At 45.2% G+C, this 22,500-nt stretch overlaps 1 protein-coding gene across 1 annotated transcript in view; it reads left to right on the top strand.

The window, feature by feature from the left end:
- Positions 1–22,500, top strand: part of LOC119432443 (receptor-type tyrosine-protein phosphatase mu) — a 30,775-nt gene that overhangs the window by 4,981 nt on the left and 3,294 nt on the right. Inside the window, exons 4-7 of the mRNA XM_049658239.1 lie at positions 9,550–9,626; positions 12,307–12,435; positions 13,991–14,116; positions 18,509–18,660. Coding sequence (XP_049514196.1) covers positions 9,550–9,626; positions 12,307–12,435; positions 13,991–14,116; positions 18,509–18,660 — 484 coding nt within the window. The remainder of the gene's footprint in view (positions 1–9,549; positions 9,627–12,306; positions 12,436–13,990; positions 14,117–18,508; positions 18,661–22,500) is intronic.

Here is a 22,500-nt window from a genome sequence, read left to right as displayed (position 1 = left end):
CGCTGTCGCGTCTATACTAGCAGCGTTTCCTTGCCTTCTCGCGTCACCTTTTCCCTATCCTCTCCTCCCTCCTTGTATGAAAGCTGCGAGCGAAGAGTGGCAAGGCTGCTTTTCACTCGTGTCGCGACTGCTTCGGTTCTACCCATTCCCTGCCTCTTCTCTCTACCTCCTCTCTACCATTCTATCTACCTCCGCTCTGGACTTGCACGTTAGTAGAAAGGTCAACGCTGCAGTTTCTGCAATGCTTTTGCGAGGAGTCACGGATAATTGCAGCTATCAAGATTGTGGCGACGCCCAGGGAGCTCCACAAGGTATTGTGCACATGCGATGCGTTGGAAAGGTGCCACGCTCCGGTACCACGGTGCCACGCTCCTTCCATGTATATGGAAGAGAAATTTCTAATGAGAAATTTCTACACTGTCAGCGAACGCAGAACCTAAATTCGCACTGTCTGTTTGCGTGTTGGGACACAATATGCGTGTTGGGACACAATATGGGACACAATATGGCGGCACAACCCGACATGACTCCACCCTGTACAAGGAAGTGTTGCATCGAGGCAACCTAATACAACATATTAAAGTAGCGCTCCCGCGTTCGTTGTCGTCTGCTTCCACAGCTGGATGCGTTGCCGCTAATCATTCCAGCGTAGAATTTCACTTCTCTTCTGTCGTCGTAATGGGGAGGCCGTGTTTACGGTGTATGAGCCATTACTTAAGGGGGTATTTGCCATTCATTGTCTTACGTAACGGACTGATTTAATTTTGAAGAAATTTCATGGAAATCCATCCGGAATGAACGCGCTCGCGAACGACGAGCCGATTCTAGTGTGAGAGCTTCTGAAGCCCAGGCGAAACGTCAGCGAAGAGCCGCGGACCCCGAGTTTAGGGAGCGCGATGTTGAGGCCAAAGGTCAGCGTCGTCTAGCCCTCCAGGAACCCGACAACGGTGGTGCACGCCTCAGCAACGCTAGCGCCAATTTCTCCGGTGCGATGGCCAGGTTTCAACGCGAGTTTTTCAACCGGAACTTCGGAGCCAGCAGCAGTGCGTGTTTACTGGTTGTGGTTCGAGCACAACGTGGTACGTACTTGTCATGGCAATTCGTTCGGAGGAACACCGAAGAAATGCACGACAAGCTTCGCTTACCCCCATCTCCTCGACAGGGGAGGGGCTACATATTTCATATGTTTATTTTGTTTTATACAGAAAATGCTTTATAGCGATTCGTCTGACGTGACGGATGGGCGTGTTTCCTCGTTGGGTAAGCATAGAAATGCTTACGCATTTAAAAATTAGCTCTTTGTGATCATCACCACGTATTATTTCCATGCTATGGCACATACCCAAGACTTTGGTCAAGTAGTGGGAGGTACATATTGGCACATATCGCCACATATCAGCCATCCGATGTGGCACGTACATGCTTTGGGGTTGGTAGAAGAAGAGGACGTTTTTCCTTGGTCTGGTGCCGGTAAAGACGTGTGCCACTACCACTGAGGCTCTACATCTACGTGGACTCCTGGCTGCATGTCTCTGTTGTTTCACCGATGACATTACTGGTGGAGAGTGCTGGGTAAATGCACCTTCGCTCCCAAGTTTCCGCCGTCACTCCTAGCACCTTACAGAAAGCCACAGCTCCCACAGCAAGAAGCAGCCGCCGGCTTTAAGCACTACTCCCCGAATTCGGTCCCTTGTCATCAAGACTAGAAATAACGACGTCAGGACCACTACAAACCAGGCGAGCCAGACCTGCGATGCCCAGTCTTCTCTCCCGCATGTTTTGCATGCGCCACAGACGCCCAACCCGTTCCACGGAGACACTTTTGAGGATGTTGAAGACTGACTGGACCACTTCGATCGGGTTGCCAGCATCAACGGGTGGGATGATGTTCGCAAGCTGCGGAGAGTTAACATCACGCTAGAAGACTCTGCGAAGACGTGGTACGAGAACCACGAGGGTTCCTTTGGGACATGGCAAGAATTTAGCCGACAGCTCGCCGCGATGCGTACCGCAACGCCGAAAGAAAGGATAGAGCTGAACAAGCCATCTCTACTAGGAACCAGCGGCCCAACGAGAGAGTCTCGATGTTTGTCAAGGACATGCTTCGTACTTTCAGACGCGCAGACCCTGCAGTGTCCGAGGAAAATAAGGTGCGACATTTAGTGCGTGGTGTGAAAGAACAGCTTTTCGCCGGGCTCGTACGCAATCCGTCAACAACCATGGCCTAGTTCGTGAGTGAGGCAACCACGATGGAGCGTACTCTCCAGCAGCGGTCGTCACAGTACGAACGCCATGACATCCCGGCTACTGCATGCTCTCTTGGGTCCGACAGCGAGAAGCAGGCCTTTGCAGACTTCATACGAAGCGTTGTGAGTGACGAACTGTGGCAACTCCAAGCAGTGGAACCAGTGGGACCCCAACCACCTATGACAGCACTTGCGGGTGTCATCCGGAGCGAAATCAGACAAGCGGTGCAACCACTCGCACCACCAAGACCTGAGGTCCCCGTTCTAAAGTACGCGGCGGCATTGAGGCCTCCTGCGTCACCATCTACAGCTAGGTCCCATCATGCGGACAGTGAACCAGTCCACACATCTGTTCCCGGACACCTCTTCGCATCCGCTACCCGGCTCAACGTAACCGAACGTGCGTATACATGTAGACCACCTGGCTCAAGACAGAGCGCCACCCCTGTGGCGATGCAGGTCATGTGTACCGCGACTGCCAGTACCGCCAGCTCCGCGGCTTCCACTCCGACGCGCGGTGCCCCCGCTACGGTGAGCGTCCCCACGAAATCGAAGCGTATCTGACGGGCCAGCAAATTCCTTCGACTGTTCAGCGCCGCCAATCGCGATCACCATCCCCTCACCGGTCTGTGTCACCTAGCTTGCCCTCGTCGTCTTGCGCTCCCCTAAGGAACCGCTCACCGAGTCCCCACAGGGGAAATTAGGAACCGCTACTTAAGGGGTGAAGTCGCTTTCCAACGAACATTCAAAGAACTTCCCTCGACGCAACGACCCGACGACGACCGTTCCGGTTTTTCTTTATTTTCCGACACTACTAAGATTATTTCTGCCGACATCGCCCTATTTGTTGATAATCATGCTGTCACTGCGCTCGTCGACACCAGTGCCGATTATTCAGTTATGAGCGGCGCACTGGCATCTAAATTGAGGAAATTCACCACGCCATGGCAAGGGCCCCAATTACGCACGACAGGTGGCCATCTGGTGATGCCAACTGAAATGTGCATGGCACGTGTTCGAATCCGTGCGTCGACGTTCACGTGGTCTTTCCTCGTATTACCTGCGTGCTCCCGCCCGATAATCCTTGGAATGGACTTTTTTCGTGAATACGGCGCAATCATTGACCTACGTGATTTGCTTGTGTCGTTCGAGGACCCATTTCTTTCTGAAGCTGACAGCACCACCCCATTACCGAAGACCGTGCTACGTGTGTCCGATGAATGCGTGACTCTGCCCCCTCGCAGCAGCCTCTTTGTTGATGTGGAATGTGAGCAGGACGTTCCCCACGCTGTAATTGCGGAGACAAATTTGTCTTTCCTGCTTGCCCAACAAATATGCGCTGCCAGAGGAGTTATTCAGCCTCGAAACAGACAGGCTCACCTGCTGGTCACGAACTTCAGTGAGGAATATCGTACTCTTGCAAGACGCACCGCGATTGCATACTTTGCGGAAATTGCCGACGTCAACCGCTTCAAGATTGTCACGTGACGCTCCCTCCTGTGGACCATAAACATAAAGACAGAGTTGGCTGCGGTTACTAAACCAGCTTGCGTAGATCTTTTCACCTCGTCCGCGCCCTGGCGGACCGTGCGGTCCGCCAGTATTAGCTGCTCTTTCGCCGTGTGACCATTCTGCCAAGGCGTTTGCGAGCACTCTAGATGTGAACCCGAGCCTACCATCAGAACAACGCGAAAGGCTTCTGGACGTACTCGATTCTTTTCGAGATTGTTTCGCTACAACGACGAAGGTTAACCAGACGCCGCTTGCCCAGCATCGTATCATTACCGAACCTACCGAAAGGCCCGTTCGACAACATGCCTATAGGGTATCGCAAAAGGAACAAGACGCTATACGTCATCAAGTTCAGCAGATGCTTAAAGATGACGTCATCCAGCCATCGACCAGTCCCTGGGCTTCGCCAGTTGTGTTAGTAAGGAAGAAAGATGGTACCTCGCGCTTTTGCGTCGATTGTCTAAAACTGAATAAGATCACGAAAAAAGACGTGTATCCTCTGTCTCGAATAGATGAGTCCTTGGATCGTATACGCAACGCTCGCTACTTTTCTTCTATGGATTTACGGAGTGGCTACTGGCAAATCGCAGTTGACACGCGTGATCGGGAAAAGACCGCTTTTGTTACTCCTGACGGCCTATACGAGTTCAAGGTCCTTCTTTTTGGGTTATGCTCAGTGCCAGCTACTTTTCAAAGAATGATGGATACGGTTCTCTCTGTGCTGAAATGGCAATCGTGCTTTTGCCTAGACGACGCGGTGGTCTTTTCGGACACGTTTGAACAGCACGTCCAGCGCCTTCAGACAGTTCTTCAGGCAATTGAAACTGCCGGACTCTCTCCAAAACCCGAGAAATGCCATTTTATGTAAGAAGAACTGAAGTTTCTAGGTCACGTTGTGAGCCATGCCGGCTTCCGCCCAGACCCCGAGAAAACGAGCACCATCGCGGCATTTCCCGTGCCAACCAATAAGCGCGATCTACGCCAATTTCTGGGGCTCTGTGCGTAGTACCGACCCGTTCTCAAAAAATTTTCTAAAATCGCTGAACCCCTCAACCAACTTACGACAGAAGGCATATCCCGTTTGTTTGGGGTCAGGATAAGGGCCTCGCCTTCGATACCCTCCGAAACCTTCTCCAGGTCCCACCTGTACTCGGCCACTTTGACGAGAACGCTGACAGGGAGTTGCACACAGACGCCAGCAGCGTCGGCCTTGGAGCTTTCTTGGTTCAGTGGCAAAATGACGTAGAGCGTGTGATTGCCTATGCGAGCCGAACGTTATCCGCTGCCGAGAAAAACTACTCTGCAGCAGAAAAAGAATGTTTGGCCGTTGTCTGGGCCCTAACAAAGTTTGCCCATTGAGAGTAGTCAGCGACCACCATTCTCTTTGCTGGCTCGCGAATCTCAAAGATCCCTCAGGTCGCCTTGCTCGATGGAGCCTTCGACTGCAAGAATTTGATGTCACCATCGTTCGCAAGTCACGACGCAAACACGCCGACGCTTACTGTCTCTCACGTGCACCAGTCGATAGTGCCCCCGCTGACCTTGAAGAGGATGACACTTTTCCTTTCTGCCGTATCAGCAACTGACATGGCTCAACAACAGCGCGACGACTTGGAGCTCAGCCCTCTCATTGACTACATGGAAAGGCGCACGTCAAGTCTTCCTCGAATTTCCCACGCTCGCTAGCCTCATTTTGTTTCCGGGACGGCGTCCTTTATAAGAAGAACTTTGTCCATACGCAAGCTACATACCTGCTAGTTGCGCCGACCTCGCTTCGTGACGATATTTTACGTGGCTGTCACGACGAACCATCGTCCGGACACCTAGGCGACACACGCACGTTGGAACGAATTCACCGCTCTTACCACTGGCCACGTCTCGCAAAGACTGTGAAGCAGTACGTTCGCACATGTCGCGACTGCCAACGACGTAAGACTCCACCTGTGCGGCCAGCAGGACTGCTACAACCAATTGCAATACCTCAGATGCCATTTCATCAGATTGGTATGGACTTGCCGGGATCATTCCCCACGTATTCGTCTGGCAATCGGTGGATTGTGGTCGCTACCGATTACCTAAGAGGGTACTGTGAAACAAATGCACTGCCAAAAGCTACCCCAGCAGACGTCGCCGAATTTTTCGTGCATAGCATCGTCCTCCGTCACGGAGCGCCAGCGGTCGTCATTACCGATCGTGGGACAGCTTTCATCGCCGAGATGCTACAGGAAGTCTTGAGGCTAAGTGGCACTGCACATTGCAAAACGACTGCTTATCACCCCCAAACAAATGGACTGACAGAACGCCTGAACAAGACGATCGCGGGTTTATTTATTTATTTATTTATTTATTTATTTATTTATTTATTTATTTATTTATTTATTTATTTATTTAATATAGTTTCAGGGCCCGAAGGCACTACAGAAAGGAATGGGGAAAACATGACAAGGACGTGCAACTAACAAAAATATTAAAAGGCATTTTGTAAAGCGATCTTGAACTCGTGGTCATCCGTTATGCTTGCGATTGTGGAGGGAAGGTGGTTCCATGCGACGCTTGTTCTAGGAACAAAAGAGTCATTACACAATTTTGTGCTACAAGACGGTAGACCAACCTTGAAGTGATGATCGTTCCTTGAAGAAATGTAATGAGGTGAATGAAACAGGATGTCCTTTAAATCGTTGTTATAATTAATAGATTTTGTGAAAAAGATTAGAGCGAGATGGGACTTTCGACGCAACGAAAGGTCAGGCAATTTAAGGGTTTTCTTCATAGACGTGACACGGGAAGACGTGAATAATTCGATAAGATGAAACGTGCTGCGCGATTCTGAATAGCTTCAAGAGTTTAATGAGGGTGGTCTGAGTAGGATCCCATATGGCGCATGCGTACTCTAACTTGGAACGTACCGGGTTTTGTAAAGTGTTAACTTCAGGGACGATGGCGCATCACAAAAATTTCGACGCAGATAGCCAAGCATGCGATTCGCGTTGTTAGCTTCATATTCGACATGCATATTCCACGAAAGGTTAGAAGAAATGTGAACACCAAGGTATTTATAACTGTCAACAGATGGTAATGGAATATTATTGAGGGAGTAAGTACGCGGACAATGAGTAGTAGCGTGGCGAGAAACTCGCATGCTTTTACATTTAGTTGGGTTAAGTGTCATGAGCCATTGATTGCACCATTCAAACACCCTATCTAGATCGTGTTGCAGATTGATATAATCAGCATGGTTAGTAATTTTCTGGTAAATCACACAGTCATCTGCAAACAGTCGGACAGTTGAGAAAGAAAGGCAAGTAGGAAGATCATTAATATAAATCAAGAAAAGTAGAGGGCCCAAAACGGACCCTTGCGGAACACCAGATGTTACGGGGGAATTAGGCGAACAAAAGTCATTAGCTGTCACATACTGGCTACGGTTAGAGAGAAATTCCTTAATCCATGCAAGTACACTGGGGTCTATGTTAAGTTGATTAAGCTTGAAGATAAGTAGCTCGTGTGAGACGGAGTCAAATGCTCTGGCAAAATCTAAATATATGCAATCAGTATCAACGTCATGATCCGCGCTAATAAATAAGTCGTCGGTAAAACATAACAATTGCGTTTCGCACGAAACTGCTTTACGGAATCCATGCTGATAAATACTGATAAATTGGACGCGAGGAAGTCGATGAGGTGCGAGTATATTATATGCTCTAAATTTTTTACTGGGATGGATGTTAATGATATGGGACGGTAATTATTGGGGGAATGTACATCACCACATTTATGCACAGGGATCACCTTCCCTATCTTCCAGTCTGATGGCAGTGTAGACACCTGTAATGACTGACCCGCCGGGGTGGCTCAGTCAGCTAAGGCGTTGCGCTGCTGAGCACGAGATCGCGGGATCGAATCCCGGCCGCGGCGGCCGCATTTCGATGGGGGCGAAAATGCAAAAACGCCCGTGTGCTTACGTTGTAGTGCACGTTAAAGAACCCCAGGTGGTCAAAATTAATCCGGAGCCCTCCACTACGGCGTGCCTCATAATCAGAACTGGTTTTGGACACGTAAAACCCAAGAAAGAAGAACCTCTAATGACTGTTCAAAAAGCTTTGACAATATCAATAAAGAATACACTTGTGCACACTTGATCATTTTTGATGACAATTTTTGATGATAAATGCTCGGACAGGCTATCAATGTATGTAGCCATTGACCACAAGAACTGGGACGACATCCTTCCTTACGTCACTTTTGCGTACAACACCGCTATGCAGGAAAGTACAGGATTCACCCCTTTTCGCTTAGTCAATGGTCGAGAGGTCACCTCGATGCTCGACGCCATGCTCCTTCCCGAAACTTGGGAATGTTTCACACGGATGCGGCCATGTCCGCCCAGCGCGCCGAGGAGGCCCGTCACCTCGCGCGATCTCGCGTTGTCTCGCCAAATCGCCGATGCACGCCGCTACAACCTTCGCCACCGAGAGGTTGCCTACAATTCTGGCGATGAAGTGTGGGTGTGGACCCCCATCCGACAGCGTGGCCCGTCAGAAAAGTTGTTGCGTCGCTACTTCGGTCCCTACAAGATTGTGCGGCGACTCAGCAACGTTACCTACGAGGTTCTCCCAGAAGGCAACCCGAAGAAATTCCTGTCGGCTTCCTCAAACTGAGGTCTTTCATGTTTCAAGACTCAAACCATATTTTTCACGCCGTGACTCGACCGTCGAGTGATTATACTACATTGATGACTTGGCGTCACTCTTCTTTTTGTTGTTGTTGTTGGTGGTGGTGGTGGTGTTGTCATTTTGTTCATTTTTGTTGTGTCCTATGTTTTCTTTCTTTTTTTTTTCTTGCTTTCGTTCCATCTTTCACAACAGCAGATTCTTATTTCGCGTTACGACACATTTCTTTCGTTTAAATTGTAACCCTCCTTTTTTAATATTTGTTTTACCCTCCTTTACAGCATCGAGACAATGCTTCTTTAGGAGAGGGGGTAATGGCACATACCGTCACATATCAGCCATCCGATGTGGCACGTACACGCTTTGGGGTTGGTAGAAAAAGAGGATGTTTTTCCTTGGTCTGGTGCCAGTAAAGGCGTGGACTTCTGGCTGTCTCTGTTGTTTTGCCCGTGACAATATAAAATAAATAAGAGGAAAATAACGCAAACTTATGTAAGATTTGTCGCACTGCGTAGCGCGGGTACTTGAGAGCACAGGCGCGCCAGTATTATTTTAATGCAAAAGATGCTGGAATGAAATGGGTAAATTTAAAGCATTTCTTTAACCACTTCACGAAAGTTTCGCTTCACATAGATTCCAACGTTGGGTCTGAATAATCTTTTTGTTTCCAAAGCGTTGTAATTGGCGGAGCGGCTTTTACGCGGAAATATGCGTATATTCGTTAGCTTTGAATGCTTCGAAAACTTCGACATCGACAAATAAAATTCGACCTGGAGCGAATATCCAATAGCGCAATATTCGACGGAGCATTCGAAAATATCGAATATTCACACAAGCCTACATTCAACACTATCTCTCCGAACAAAGTTGAGTTGGAAGCTAGTGAATACTTTGTCATTGTTTCATGTCATGGTGTGCTGCACAATAGTTTACAATCAGTACTTTGGACAGTGTAGCAGTTTTTAAGATCGTAATGTAAGGCCCGTAATTGTGAATTGATGCTTTACTTAGTCAGAAACGTGTGAGTGAGCACACCTACGAGGCGTTTTCTAAGCCAGTTGGTCATTTGTCATTTGTAGGACTAAGTTAAACTCACATTCTTTAAATGCCTATGTCCTTAGCCGACAGCAAGAGGCCTCTACTGAATGTGACAATGGACCACAGCAAGACGGATTACATCAACGCCGTGTATGTCGATGTGAGTACCAATAACATTTTGTGACGGTAACGGTACACAACAAAACGTGTACGCAGATCTCAATTTCCATGGAGCTTCTCACGTTCCCGCTCTTATTCCTGCGTATCTATATGATTTCTAAGACGCCAACTATGATAGGACGGAGGTAGGGAGAGGGGTGTTGCTAGCTTCAGGCGGACGTGGCCTTGAAAAAGTTGCTGGAAATTGCTCTGCCTGAATGCCACTTATCCACCACGATACGGGTTGAAACACTTCGCAGTCCCGCTAACAACACCAGGTATCAAAAACAAGATGACATGGAGCTCAGTACATTGCGCGTTTTACGAACCACGACGACCCACACGGCTCACCATTCACTTTCCAACCGTGTATCACGGAAGAACTTCAGGAGGAGCCGAAGCACCTCCCTCCTAAATGTGGAACAGATTCCGACCTTTCATATGCAATACATTCTGAGAAATTGCGGAGACAAAGTAAATAAAAATGTAGAGTCACCTTGAATTATTCTCTGTCGATATCGGGCTATTCATCGTGTTAACTTGGAACCAAAACAAGTTGATTTGCTGTAGCTACCACAGGTCATTTATAGAATTCGTGGTTATGAGAGTTCCTGTCACAATCGCACCTGCTTGTTTTATGAGAACACGGAATCAAGCAAATCGCTGCGCCCTTACAGACGATGAGCAAAACGATAACAAGGTGAAAGCAGGAGCCAACGTTTCGACAAGTGGACTTGTCTTTTTGAAGTCCACTTGTACGAGTGATTATAACGTGCGATGTCTACAAGGTTGACCAAATCATCAGTTAGAGCTGAATGCCGCAATGCAGGACAATTGTTATACAGTTTAGCCATGTGCCGCATGCGTAATACAACGCACACGTCATAAGCAACAAGTCGACAATGTACAGATGATTCACTAAAAAAATACATTCTTAGCATAGGCCACTCTCAGACATCTGTAAATACTCATTCAATATGCACAAATCTTTTTGTTCGCATTTTTTGTGACCCAGATTTGCTGGTTTCAGCGGTTTCCCGCGTATGTATAAATGTAGATTTACTAGGTGTCAGGTGCCACGCCGACTCAACTTTCCAGGTAGCCTGGTGTACTCAAGAAACACCATTTATTTATTTATTTATTTATTTATTTATTTATTTATTATTTATTTATTTATTTATTTATTTATTTATTTATTTATTTATTTATTTGTCTTATACAGAAGAAGGACGAGCAGTATGCACTGCTTCGATAAAGACGCCTCTCTGCAATTTATTTATTTAGTTAGTTAGTTATAGTTACTTGTTTACTTACACATATTGTCTATCCCTCATGGAATTGCAAGAGGAAGTTCATGTACAATGGCAGGCGTTTCTAACAACAAAACTCGAAGGTACATAAAATAGATTTTCATTTATCAGAACGTTTGTTTATGCGAATAACGGTATATCGTTACAAGAGTGCTAGTGCAAATGTGTTGCTAGGATACAAAGACAGAATGAAATACATAATCGCACACTCAAGATATGGCTAGAATGTATGGTTAGAAAGTACAACCGGGATTGTTGAAAAACTAGGTCAAGCCATTTAAGGATAAACGTATTTGATAAAGAACGTAAGTGATAAAGGTAAGTTTACTTGCACCAGCTAATACTCACAATAGCGCCAATTCAATAGAGATATCTCTGCCCACTGGAGCTCATCTTGACTGAGGCAAGGGCTCACGAATAGGCCGTAGGGCTCACAGTTTGCCGATGTGCGAGTTTGCAGGTGTGCCGAGGGGCAGATGCGCCAATTGCGCATGCTAGGCACACAACTTCTGCGTTCTTCGTTTAGTGATTTTTGAGCAGTGCGAAGGGTGAGAACGCTGTTATGCTGTATTCCTAAGGACTATTCAAAGTAGAAATTGTGCTTCTATGCAAGCATGCCATTTATTGGCACTTGCTATCTCGACGATAAGAAACATCCTGCTACAGCCGAAAGTCAAACTTCCCTTTTGACTTGTTCCTCCTTGTGCGTGTTAAGAAAGAAGCAGAGAGGTTAGCGAGTGCAAAAACACTTGGCTGCCCCAGTGTAAAGATCTGAAAAGGCGAGGAAAAAATGGTAAGTATGCAATAGGACACAGGAGATTGCGTACGAAAGATACGCAGAGAAGCTGGAATGTTCTGCAGTGCTTTAGAAAGATTCACTTTTCTTGATTCGTGTCAAAAACAGCAATGGTGATGGTGGACTTTTCTATAGTTCTAATACGGAGCGAAAATTCCATATGATTACCATCGTGCCGCATGATGCGTGCATAGCCGAAGCAATCTATAAACGACAACTGCACAATGATTGAGGCTTTTGTCTTGGTGACTTGAAATTTTCAAGCAGCGATTTGCAATAGGAAATATGTTAACAAACAATAGTTAACTGGGCGAGTTGGTACTGAATCATATCGTTATGATTAAAACATGAGCTAGGAAAATCAATTAGCAGGAAAACAAACTTTAGGAAAGTTAAGGGGCTTCGGCTTCTCATATGTTGTGCACTTTGCTTGAAAGCAACGTATTAGATATTGTGGAAAATTTGCGCACACTGAAGTCAAACCGACTAGACCGCCTTTCCATCTTATTGTACTTAAATAGTACACTTTAGTGCTCCCCCGTTCACTGCAAGCTGATTTTTCTTTGTTTCTACAGGGTTTTAGGAAACCCAACGCCTTTCTCGTAACACAGATGCCTTTGTGCGAGACGATGGACGACTTCTGGGAAATGGTGGCCTCCTCTGGCTCTAAAACAGTGGTTACATTGGGACCGCTGCCAGACCAGGTATGCCTGACCGATTATCTATAGAACGTGAGAAAAAAAACATTGCTGAAAGTTGACTGATGTTCTACTCCGTTTCTTTTTCCTTGTGGCTCCTATTTTGCGTTAGCGAAGGCTGTGAGCATAATCAATTTGCTTCGTGATGTCACTAAAGCCATTAGTCGAGTTCATAGCGCTTTGCGTTCGTAAAGCTTTTTACGATTGGCCGGTCGGCTTCAGTAATAGTATGTCCAACAACACAGCAGACTTGAATTTGCTCCTGCAATAATGCATAATTTTTTGGTGTATATGGGCCCTAATATTTAGCATAAATGTCCACTTCTTTGTAGAGCAGCAACAACTCCGGTTTTTCCAGCGCTTACAAAGAGTTATGACCGCATCGAGTGTCGGCTGTGTGGACATACTAGGAGAAAGTCAAAAAGGCATTGCGTCCAACTAATTTGATTAGAAAGTGCTAAAATCTACCCCTACTCTATGTGTCGTCAGCTACGGAGGAATACTGGACACTTTAGGACACATTACAGTTTTCAGGTGCTGTCCGCTGTCTGGTCGACGTTATTTGTGGTTACAAATCCCACCGCTTTCTACCCAGCTATTGTAGGCTGACATTTTGTGGCTCCTCGTGACCATGGTAGCCTGCCGATCCCTCCTGGTTTATAGAAGAATTGGTAGAACATTTGGTGGACATAGAACGAAAGGGTTCAATGCATGGCGACTGTATTAGAGCAAACATTAGGAGTTCCTAAACGCAAGTAGTATAAGCGTCCAAGCGTACCACACTGCAGTCAGGGTTGCTCTTTGTAGTTCCCTCTTGACGCACTGCAGGTTAACAGGCTGCTTTATTGACTTGCAAGCTGAAAGACTCCGAACCACATGAATCGCCTTGCCATGCACTGAAGACTGTCGTGAAACTGTCCCGCAGGAAGGAACCATGGAAAGATAACAGCTCAGAGTATTAGCAATTCCCTGCAATGGCACACGCGGTAGCCCGATTGCTGCCACGTAATTGGTTTCAGGATCATGTCTTAGTAGAAACAATAAGTACGCGATAACTCTTGATTTATGTGTTACCTTGCTGCGCGTCAGCCTCTGCAGTTTGGAACGAAAAATAATCACGTGTTTTATATTGAAATGTTTAAGCCGTGAACCTTTGTAATTTACACAGTAATTAATCAAATTCTGGAGACTTCCGTGCGAGAACTACAATATGGTTATGAGGCACGCCATAGTGGAGAACTCCGGAATAATTTTGACTACCTGAAGCTCTTAACAGTGCACATAAATCTAAGAACACGAGCATTTCTTTTTCTTTTTTCGCATTTCGCCCGCTTAATGTGCCACTGGCCTGGCCGAAATATTTAACCCACACTTCGTGCTTGGAAGCGAAACACTGTAGAGTCTAAGCCACCACGTCGGGTTCCATGTAATTCGGAGAGCGTTCTAATGCTTTGCTACTGTCTTGAGCGATGCAATACACATACGATATACATCCTGTCGAGATTGTGTTCTTTTTTTTTGTATTTGTGTCACAACTGGTTTTTCCCTCGCGGTATTACAGACAACCCCGATGTTTTGGCCAGATCTCAACAGCACTTCCAAGCATGGGAAAATTACAGTAGAACACCGAGAGAGCACAGGGTTTCCAGGCTTGGTAGTGCGCAGCTTCAACATCTGTCAAGGCAAGGTGAGTGAACACTCACGTAAGTAACACTGACCATGTGAGTAAACGCTGACTTAACACTGCAACTCTTTCTTCTGTCTGGGGTTTTGCGTGCCAAAACCACTTCTGATTATGAGGCACGCTGTAGTGGAGGGCTCCGGATTAATTTTGCCCACCTGGTGGTCTTTAACGTGCACTACAACGCAAGCACGCGGGCGTTTTTGCATTTCGCCTCCATCGAAATGCGGCCGCCACGGCCGCGATACGATCCCGCGACCTCGTGCTCAGCATGCAGCGCACTGCCACTCTTAAGATACATAGAAGATGCATAAGTTCTTCCAAGCCATAGTCCTTCTAGTGGTTGCGCACCTTATTTCGCAAATACGGGAATGCTTATGAGACAAAAGAAAATTGCTGGCCCTCCCATAATCGAGAGTAGACGTAAGCATCAAATGGCTACCGGCAAAGCAGATTTGCTGGAGGTGATACTATAGCCACACTCTTAAAATGGGTGTAGTGCGTGTTCGCAACGGCACATCTTACCACACCGCACCAAACTACAGCACGCCATACTGTGCACTGGTCCATATGGACACTGCCCAGCTAGAAGAAAAGCGCCTGAAGGAGGCGCCAAGCAGCGTGCCGCCATCTCTCGGGGTGACGCAAAACCAGCGCCGCGGAACTCACGAACCGCTGGCGTTCAAAAGAGCACATGGCAACCCTGTCTCAGCGCCAAAAGATGACAATCAATTGTAGGGTGCCCTGTATCTGCCTTTTGAACGTCGCTTTTGGAAACGACATCAAACTTCAGCGTACTAGAAGTTACAGCGTGAGAGATATTGGGAACAAACAAACAGGAAGAACGCGGAAGCTATATTTTTTAAACTTGTTTGTGCAGTAACTAGCGTATGTAAAGCGGTCCTGTACAAAAGGTTGGGGGCCAGAGACTGCATTTTCATAACTTTTGACTTGTTGTCCGCATGATCTCGTTTTGTTCTCTCAACGATGCCTGGATGTTCTCGCTTGAGTGCCCGGATAACGGCGCTGGCTTTTGGTGTGTGTGTGTGTGTGCGTGTGCGTGTGCGTGTGTGTGTGTGTGTGTGCGTGTGTGTGTGCGCGTGTGTGCGCGTGTGTGCGTGCGTGCGTGCGTGCGTGTGTGTGTGTGTGCGTGTGCGTTTGCGTGTGTGTGTGTGTGTGGGGGGGGGGGGGGGCAAACATCCATCTCTTTAATGCAGGGTGATTGTGCATACTTGAATAATATTTAATGACATGTGTATGGTATATTGGTATATGACGTTTGGTTTCTGTTGCTGTTCCTCAGTTTGTGTTCCCATGTTTTTCTTCTTTCTTTTGTGTGTGTTTCGCTGTATATATATATATATATATATATATATATATATATATATATATTTCTCACGTGTCATTAAACCTTCAGTCGCAAGACAGCGCTTTTGTAGCCTCTTCTCGTCCGGATACCCTCGTTGCGCTGTTTTACAATGAGTTAGCAAAGAAGCCGAGACTTTACTGCAGCTTTACCTTGACTTGTTAAGGGCGTTTCAACATCGTCGCTTATCTGGTTACAACGGTGGGCCAACAAAACTTCTAAAATATGTACATGGAAGTGCTTACGGGATACAACTTAAGTGTTTACAATTTAAATTTCGAAATCTCGCAGCAATAAGGAATTTCAAAACTGAAACTAAGTAATTCTGTCTCTTCTAAATTCCTCGAGGTAATTTCGCTCCCAACGGAAAGCTTAAGTGACAGGTCGTATGCAGGTCGTTTGTAGTCACACAAAAAAAATTGAACGAACGAGGTGCGGCTATCTCGAACGCCTTCATTCGTTTCTCCTTCCGCGAATACGTGCATTGCCAGCGTGACTTCAGCTCATACGCCTCGTGTGAGGCCTATACCACCTTTGACAACAGACACGTAGTGGTACGAGATCGTGCTCTCAAGTTATACCTTTCGAAATGTGTTTTGTAATTTCTTGATTGCGTTTTGTATGTTCAGTACTGTGCATTTTATGTATGGAGAGATTAGAGCAGACAAACAGTAAGAAACTATAGGAACTTACCTGTTCATTAGGTTGTGCGTTACTGTGGTATTTTCCATGGTTGGTTTCATTGTTTCGTGCACGGGAAACTTAGGTGCTCATACATAAAGTTTCACCAGACCTACCTGTGGTTGCAATGCACATGTGAACCAGAATTTTATTTAAGGCGATGAGCCATCTTGGATCTTTGAGGTAAAATAAAGAATGTTCAAGTTTAAAGTTGTGCAATACGATGACAACAGCCAGCGCACAATAAAGAGAAAAATGAGAGTTTGTCAAAATATATCATTAATATGCAATTATTTATTTCCAACTTTAATCTCATCATTGTTCTTGTTTCTTGACCGCTGCTTGAAAGCCCCAGTAACTCGTAGGGTGAATGCTTACACTCCTAATCGCGCAAACGGAACCTACAATAAAAATTTTCAGTCAAGTACACTTTTCTCTAAAAACAACAATATCATAAATCCTATTATGCCCGATGCTTGCAGACTGGTAACACGTTTTAATGTTTCACCGGCTTAACGAAGCATGGTGCACCATTAATACAAAAAAGTATAACAGTCAACAGTTCGACGAAAAGTCGTCTGGTCATGTCGCATATTTTGGAATAACATAAGACTGCTGACCACCAGTGAAAAAAAAAAAAGCTAGCGTACGAAACGTAAATTAGCTTCTTTTTTTTTTTTTCACTGGTGGTCAGCAGTCTTATGTTATTCCAAAATATGCGACATGACCAGACGACTTTTCGTCGAACTGTTGACTGTTATACTTTTTTGTATTAATGGTGCACCATGCTTCGTTAAGCCGGTGAAACATTAAAACGTGTTACCAAAAAATTAAATTAATTTTTTGGTAACACGTTTTAATGTTTCACCGGCTTAACGAAGCATGGTGCACCATTAATACAAAAAAGTATAACAGTCAACAGTTCGACGAAAAGTCGTCTGGTCATGTCGCATATTTTGGAATAACATAAGACTGCTGACCACCAGTGAAAAAAAAGCTAATTTACGTTTCGTACGCTACGCGAGTTCCTTGTTTAAAGTGCACTGTACATGAAGTCCTTGTCAGTTTAGACGTGCAACACGTAACTTGGGTGTCGACTGCATCACTATAGGTTTCGATGACATAGTAGACACCCGATACCATGAACCAAGCAAATGGCATTTTGCTCCAAGTTTATTCCAGACTAATACTACTCGTGCTGCATACTTAACTGACGACGACCTTATATCCACTGCAGGAACCTACAAGAAACCGTATAGATTCCGTAACGTCAAGTAACTGTTGACTTGGTTATTGAGCGGAAGCATTCGTGTTTTTTTTTTTTTTTCAGGAAAGTCAACACTGAGCTTGACTAAAAATTGCAGTAATATCAGGCAAGCAAAACGACAGTGAGGAACTGACACCGCTTGAGGCGATGCTTAGTTTGAGTTTAACTTCTGTTAGAAAGTATCATCGCAGGTTAATCACCAACAAAAAAAACATGTATTTAGTAATGACGCCTTCTTTTCTGAAAATAGGAGAAGTAACGCGCTAGCATACGATTCACTGGTGAATTTCTTTGTGAAACAAGCCTTCACCGGGTGCCTGATAAATTCATTTTTGCCGCTGGTAACCTTTTGCGCACCCACGTGATCGGCGGTGCTAAGGTGCCATCTCTGAAGTGCAACTTTTTCGTCTCTGTGGCGTTGGCTTACGGCGCTCGAACTCTTCAGCTGGCCTTACTTCGTCGTTTCTTATTTTCTAATAGCGGAGCCTATATTAAACAAGAAATATTACTTTTATATAAATGATTTGTCTACATCATAGAAGGCAGCTCCAGTGGTTTTTCCCGCGAGGTGCAAGGAGCGAAGCTGCAAAAAGAGATTAATAAATGTCTCGCGAAAGTTAACTTCCCAACATAATCGGACCATTTGTGCGTAGATTAAGCTAAGCAAAAAAAAAAAAAAAAAACAAGAACGTTTCAGTGCAGTGCTGTTACAAACATTTCTGAGCAATGGCTGGCCTTGATGCATTGATGTCGTGGATCGTAGCGATTGAGGTGAGGAGCTCGTTCATTCTGAACTTGTTATGGGAACACGCGATTCTCCATTTCATTACTGTCTCTGTCTCACGATCGGTAAAAAAAAAATGCGCTAGAAACAACGGGGGGTTGTCTGTACAAGCAATCTTGCTTTTACTGCTTTCATTAGATCTCGTTTTGGTTTTTCGTCTGCCTGTAATTTTTTTTTTTTTGCTTTCTCCTGCCTTTTCGATGAACAGGTACTATTGGTTAGGAAAAAATAGTCAATCAGCATAATTCAAATTGGTTGGAACGTGGTCTTTATTTACACTACGTAATATGTTTCCCACAGAATCCGTCGCGGATGTTGAAGCAGTTCCATTGTCCCACATGGAGGCGTCTTGAAAGGGTTCCTGGCTCGCATGACATCGTGTTGGACATGCTTCGCCGCGTGGACACGTGGCAAATGCTTGCCGAGGGGGCACCTGTCATTGTTCAATGCCTGTAAGTAGTGCGTTTGTGGTGGGTCAAGTGCACGCTTATGCTACACTGAGGGCTGCGATCAGATTAGTTGGTTTACGGTTCGAAGAATAAACAAATAATACTGATCACCTTGAACGCGTACATTCACTGAACGTGAAAGAAGATAAAGAAGATAGCGCTGGAAAGGGCTACGTAAGCTAACCACATGCGTCTTATTTAAAGTAACAGCCTTAAGGACGTCGTGTCCTAAAGTTAGTTCGATGCGTGGCTGGATGGACAGTGTGGCTTGCACCAGTATTTTATACTGACTATGCGAGCGACTGTGCTCTAGATAGAGCTGGTTCTGTGCAATTGCAAAACATCTTTGCGAACATGTATGCGTTTTGGCCAATAAACTGCTCAACGAACTTGAATTGTCATTATTGGTGCTAGTTTTCAGTCTGCGTTGTTTGTACGATATCACCACTCTCTCGCAGGAAGTACTCGCCATAAGAGGTGAGTCATTCAGACTCGCACTGACAAGTGAATATGAGTATGAGAGCGGGTCTTAGCGCGGGAAACTGGAGGCGAGTCCGAGGTTAGCATGAGTATGAGTCCGAGAACGTCGAGGCAAGTAGGAGCGGGCGCGAGTCTGATTGAGTCACTTTAAACTTGTATGATTCTGAGTTCGAATAATCGGCAGCGGGCAAACAACTCTTTATGCTTTTATAGCAATAATACGTTAATGTCTTCATTTTATCGCGAAGCGTTTTATTCCGGGCTCCCCAGAAAATCTATCCCATCTCCGTACGTCACGCAGTCATCGTCAAGAAAATCCGTGAGATGGCGACACATTGCCGTTTTGTGCCTACTTAATGGTTGGAAATGTAGGCACACAATAGTTAGGGTTTAATTTAATAAACGAATTGTGCTCTTGACGATGTTTATTTATTGCAATGAGGTTATTTAGGTATCATTTGTTTTAGCAGTGAGTAATTTTGTAGAGAGCATGGCCGGCAGCTTGGATACCTATACAGCTAGTAAATACGGTAGTTCTCTGAAGAGTCTAGCGGTCTAATTCTGTCGGCGTCTAGGGGCGATAGCGTTTCTTTTGGTTCTCGGTGCTTTTTTGGAAGTGATCCCCGACAACCATCACCACTCGGTGGTGCCGCAGCTGCTGACGCCGTTTTCGCGCAATAGTGGGCCTCTTCGATTATCCGTTCCTGGCAGTCCCGGACTGCCCGAGACGGTGCTTTCAGCCAACGAGCGTTGCGTATGCAGTCTTTCGGACAGTCCGGGACTGTCAGAGTCGAATAATCGAAGAGGCCAATGACGCAGTTTCGCCACATGCGCACTCACCGTCGAGTGGTATATATATCTGTGACGCGTAGTAGCCTTCATGGTGCTGTTTACGCTGCGCAGAAGCACAGGCCTCGCGTGTTTGCTATCGCTTTTATGGCTTCACCTTTAACTGCAAATAATAAAAGGCTACGCACGTTTATGCCGCCCTTCGAGCGAAACTGCAAATAATAAAGGACTGTGAACATTTATGGACTTGTATTTGTGAAGGTGCAAAGCTACAACTGTCTCTTACAATACGCGTTGCACTTTTCGTGCGGGACCAATTCCACTGAAAGAGCGATGAACCTGCTTTTCTTTACTTTGCTGTTATTTCTCTAAACATCTTTGACAGGAAGTCCCAACACAGTCTATGACTATAGATCCTCCTTGTGCATTTTGTGGGCAAGCGATTACGCAAAAGTGCAAAACGGCAAGGAAATTACGTGGCCTCAGGACCTTGCCACTTTATACCGAAAGAATTCATTCATTGACTTATTGGTACACAATTCCTAAAAACTGAGTTTGGGCAGCCCAAATAAATAGGACGTAAATGAAAAAAAAACATGTAAATGGGCACTAAATACATCGTATCAAAAAAACGAACGCGGCAGCATCAGATGACCATATACTTACCTCGCCATTTGTTGATAGTGGCAGAAAAATAGCGTCCGTCTAAGAAGTTCCCTTACGTCCTGTCTATTTGCACTGCACAACAGTCGTTTTATTATTTATGCAGCTACCTCACTCTCTCCTACAGTGTATTGGGCAAGAACATAAGGTGGTGCGCACAGTAATGTGAGGGAACTCGAATTTTGGTTTTTAGTTTTGATATCACGGGAACGGTTAGAGGTGCTGCTGCCAGTTCTTACAAAAAGTAGAAGTTTCAACAATTCCCCTTGGCTCTAGCGTCGGCTCCAGCGACATCCCTTGTTTGAAAACTGTTCACTTCAAACAACCATCTTCCTGTGAACCTTTGTATTGTTTAACTTCAAGTGAGGATCTCCTACGATTATTTGTGATTTAGGGCGCGTGAGCTTACATGCTAGGCAGAGTACACTTGATCTCATGTGAATGTGAGTGACCCTTTGTATATATCAACGAACGGGGTCTGTTATAACTAGTAAGGGATGGTGAGCAAATTTGAAAGGAGGACTAAAGTCAGTTTAATCAAAATATACACTGTATGAAGAAACGAGTAACAGCGCAAAGAACGGGACTTGTCTCAGTCTGCACTTCCCGTTCTTTGCGCTGTTACTCGCATTTTCTTCAGACCTGTATCAGCCAGCCCAAGTTATCAATTTAGTACAACTGTAGAGTGGTAGTAAAGTGTATAAGCATAATTTTCTTAAATAATTATTTTACCATGTAATTTGTTGCCTACGTACACTCGTTCACATTGGGTGAACTCCCTGGTCTTGAGCGCCCACAATTCTCGTTGGCAAAGTTTCCATCCACACACAAACCGAACAATAAATCGGGAAGTATGAAGGATCCGTTGGCTAAAATATAATCCTTTATAGCAGAGAATGTGCAATCAATTTAATTCGTTGTGACGTTTCCTATCCCACTAGAAATACGTATTGGAGTAAAACCTTTCGCAATTTTATATATTTTTCTGGCGCGATTAGGCTTTTTAGTACCTCCTTCATTTCGGCATAAATAACAAGAGAGATGATTGGCGAAAATAGTAGGAAAAGAGCTGGTATATAAGAAAGTGTTGTACGAGATCTTGTTATCACCTTCAAATATTACGTATTCTTCAAGCATGGTCTCTAGGCTCTCTTGACTAGCATTGCATAGAATCCTTGCAATTATAAAACCACTAAGTATCGCTTGAATTCTGTCCACTCCAACCACATATTATCACTTATCGCTGTAAAGCAATATCTCCATTTCAAAATATAAGATATAGTTTGCTTTTATCACAAGAGATAGAGAGCCGAAAGCAATATAAATCCTTGAAAACTCATCCCTGATGACCAATACATCTATTTATACTTCAAAAACCCTCGTTGGCTCGCAAGGTCACCGACTCGCAAGAAAAAAATATGAATCGCATTATGTCCTTATTTTAAAGTGATAGCCCTACATTGGCTCTTCCCCAAATTTGTTGTTCGTATATTTCTGGTCGTTATTGGGAGCAAAGTAAACATGGAAGCTGGGCCACTAGGTTAAGTGCTTGCTGCTGTCTTGCCGAGTAGTCAACGTGGGCTCGCTCGGCAGCTTAAAGTGGGGTGCTGTGATTACAATAAGACATTTCGTGTTATCAACTGGCATTGTGGTTGGTAGTGAGATTGCCACTTCTTGCGTCTGTTGATGTGTACATAAGTTTTCGTGATTCGCGCATGGCATGGGGATATGTAGCAGATAGCACAAAAAAGCATCGCTGACATTGACAAGCATCTTCGATGGTTTCTGCCGAGATTGTGTAGAAATTCATTCATTCATTCATTCATTCATTCATTCATTCATTCATCATTCATATCTTATTTATTTATTTATTATTTATTTATTTATTATTTATTTTTATTTATTTATTTA

This window comes from Dermacentor silvarum, chromosome 11 (assembly GCF_013339745.2).
Source record: "Dermacentor silvarum isolate Dsil-2018 chromosome 11, BIME_Dsil_1.4, whole genome shotgun sequence".
In the NCBI taxonomy this organism is placed as follows: domain Eukaryota; kingdom Metazoa; phylum Arthropoda; class Arachnida; order Ixodida; family Ixodidae; genus Dermacentor; species Dermacentor silvarum.
Note: the sequence above shows the minus strand (reverse complement) of the source record. Positions and strands in the feature narration are given on the sequence as shown.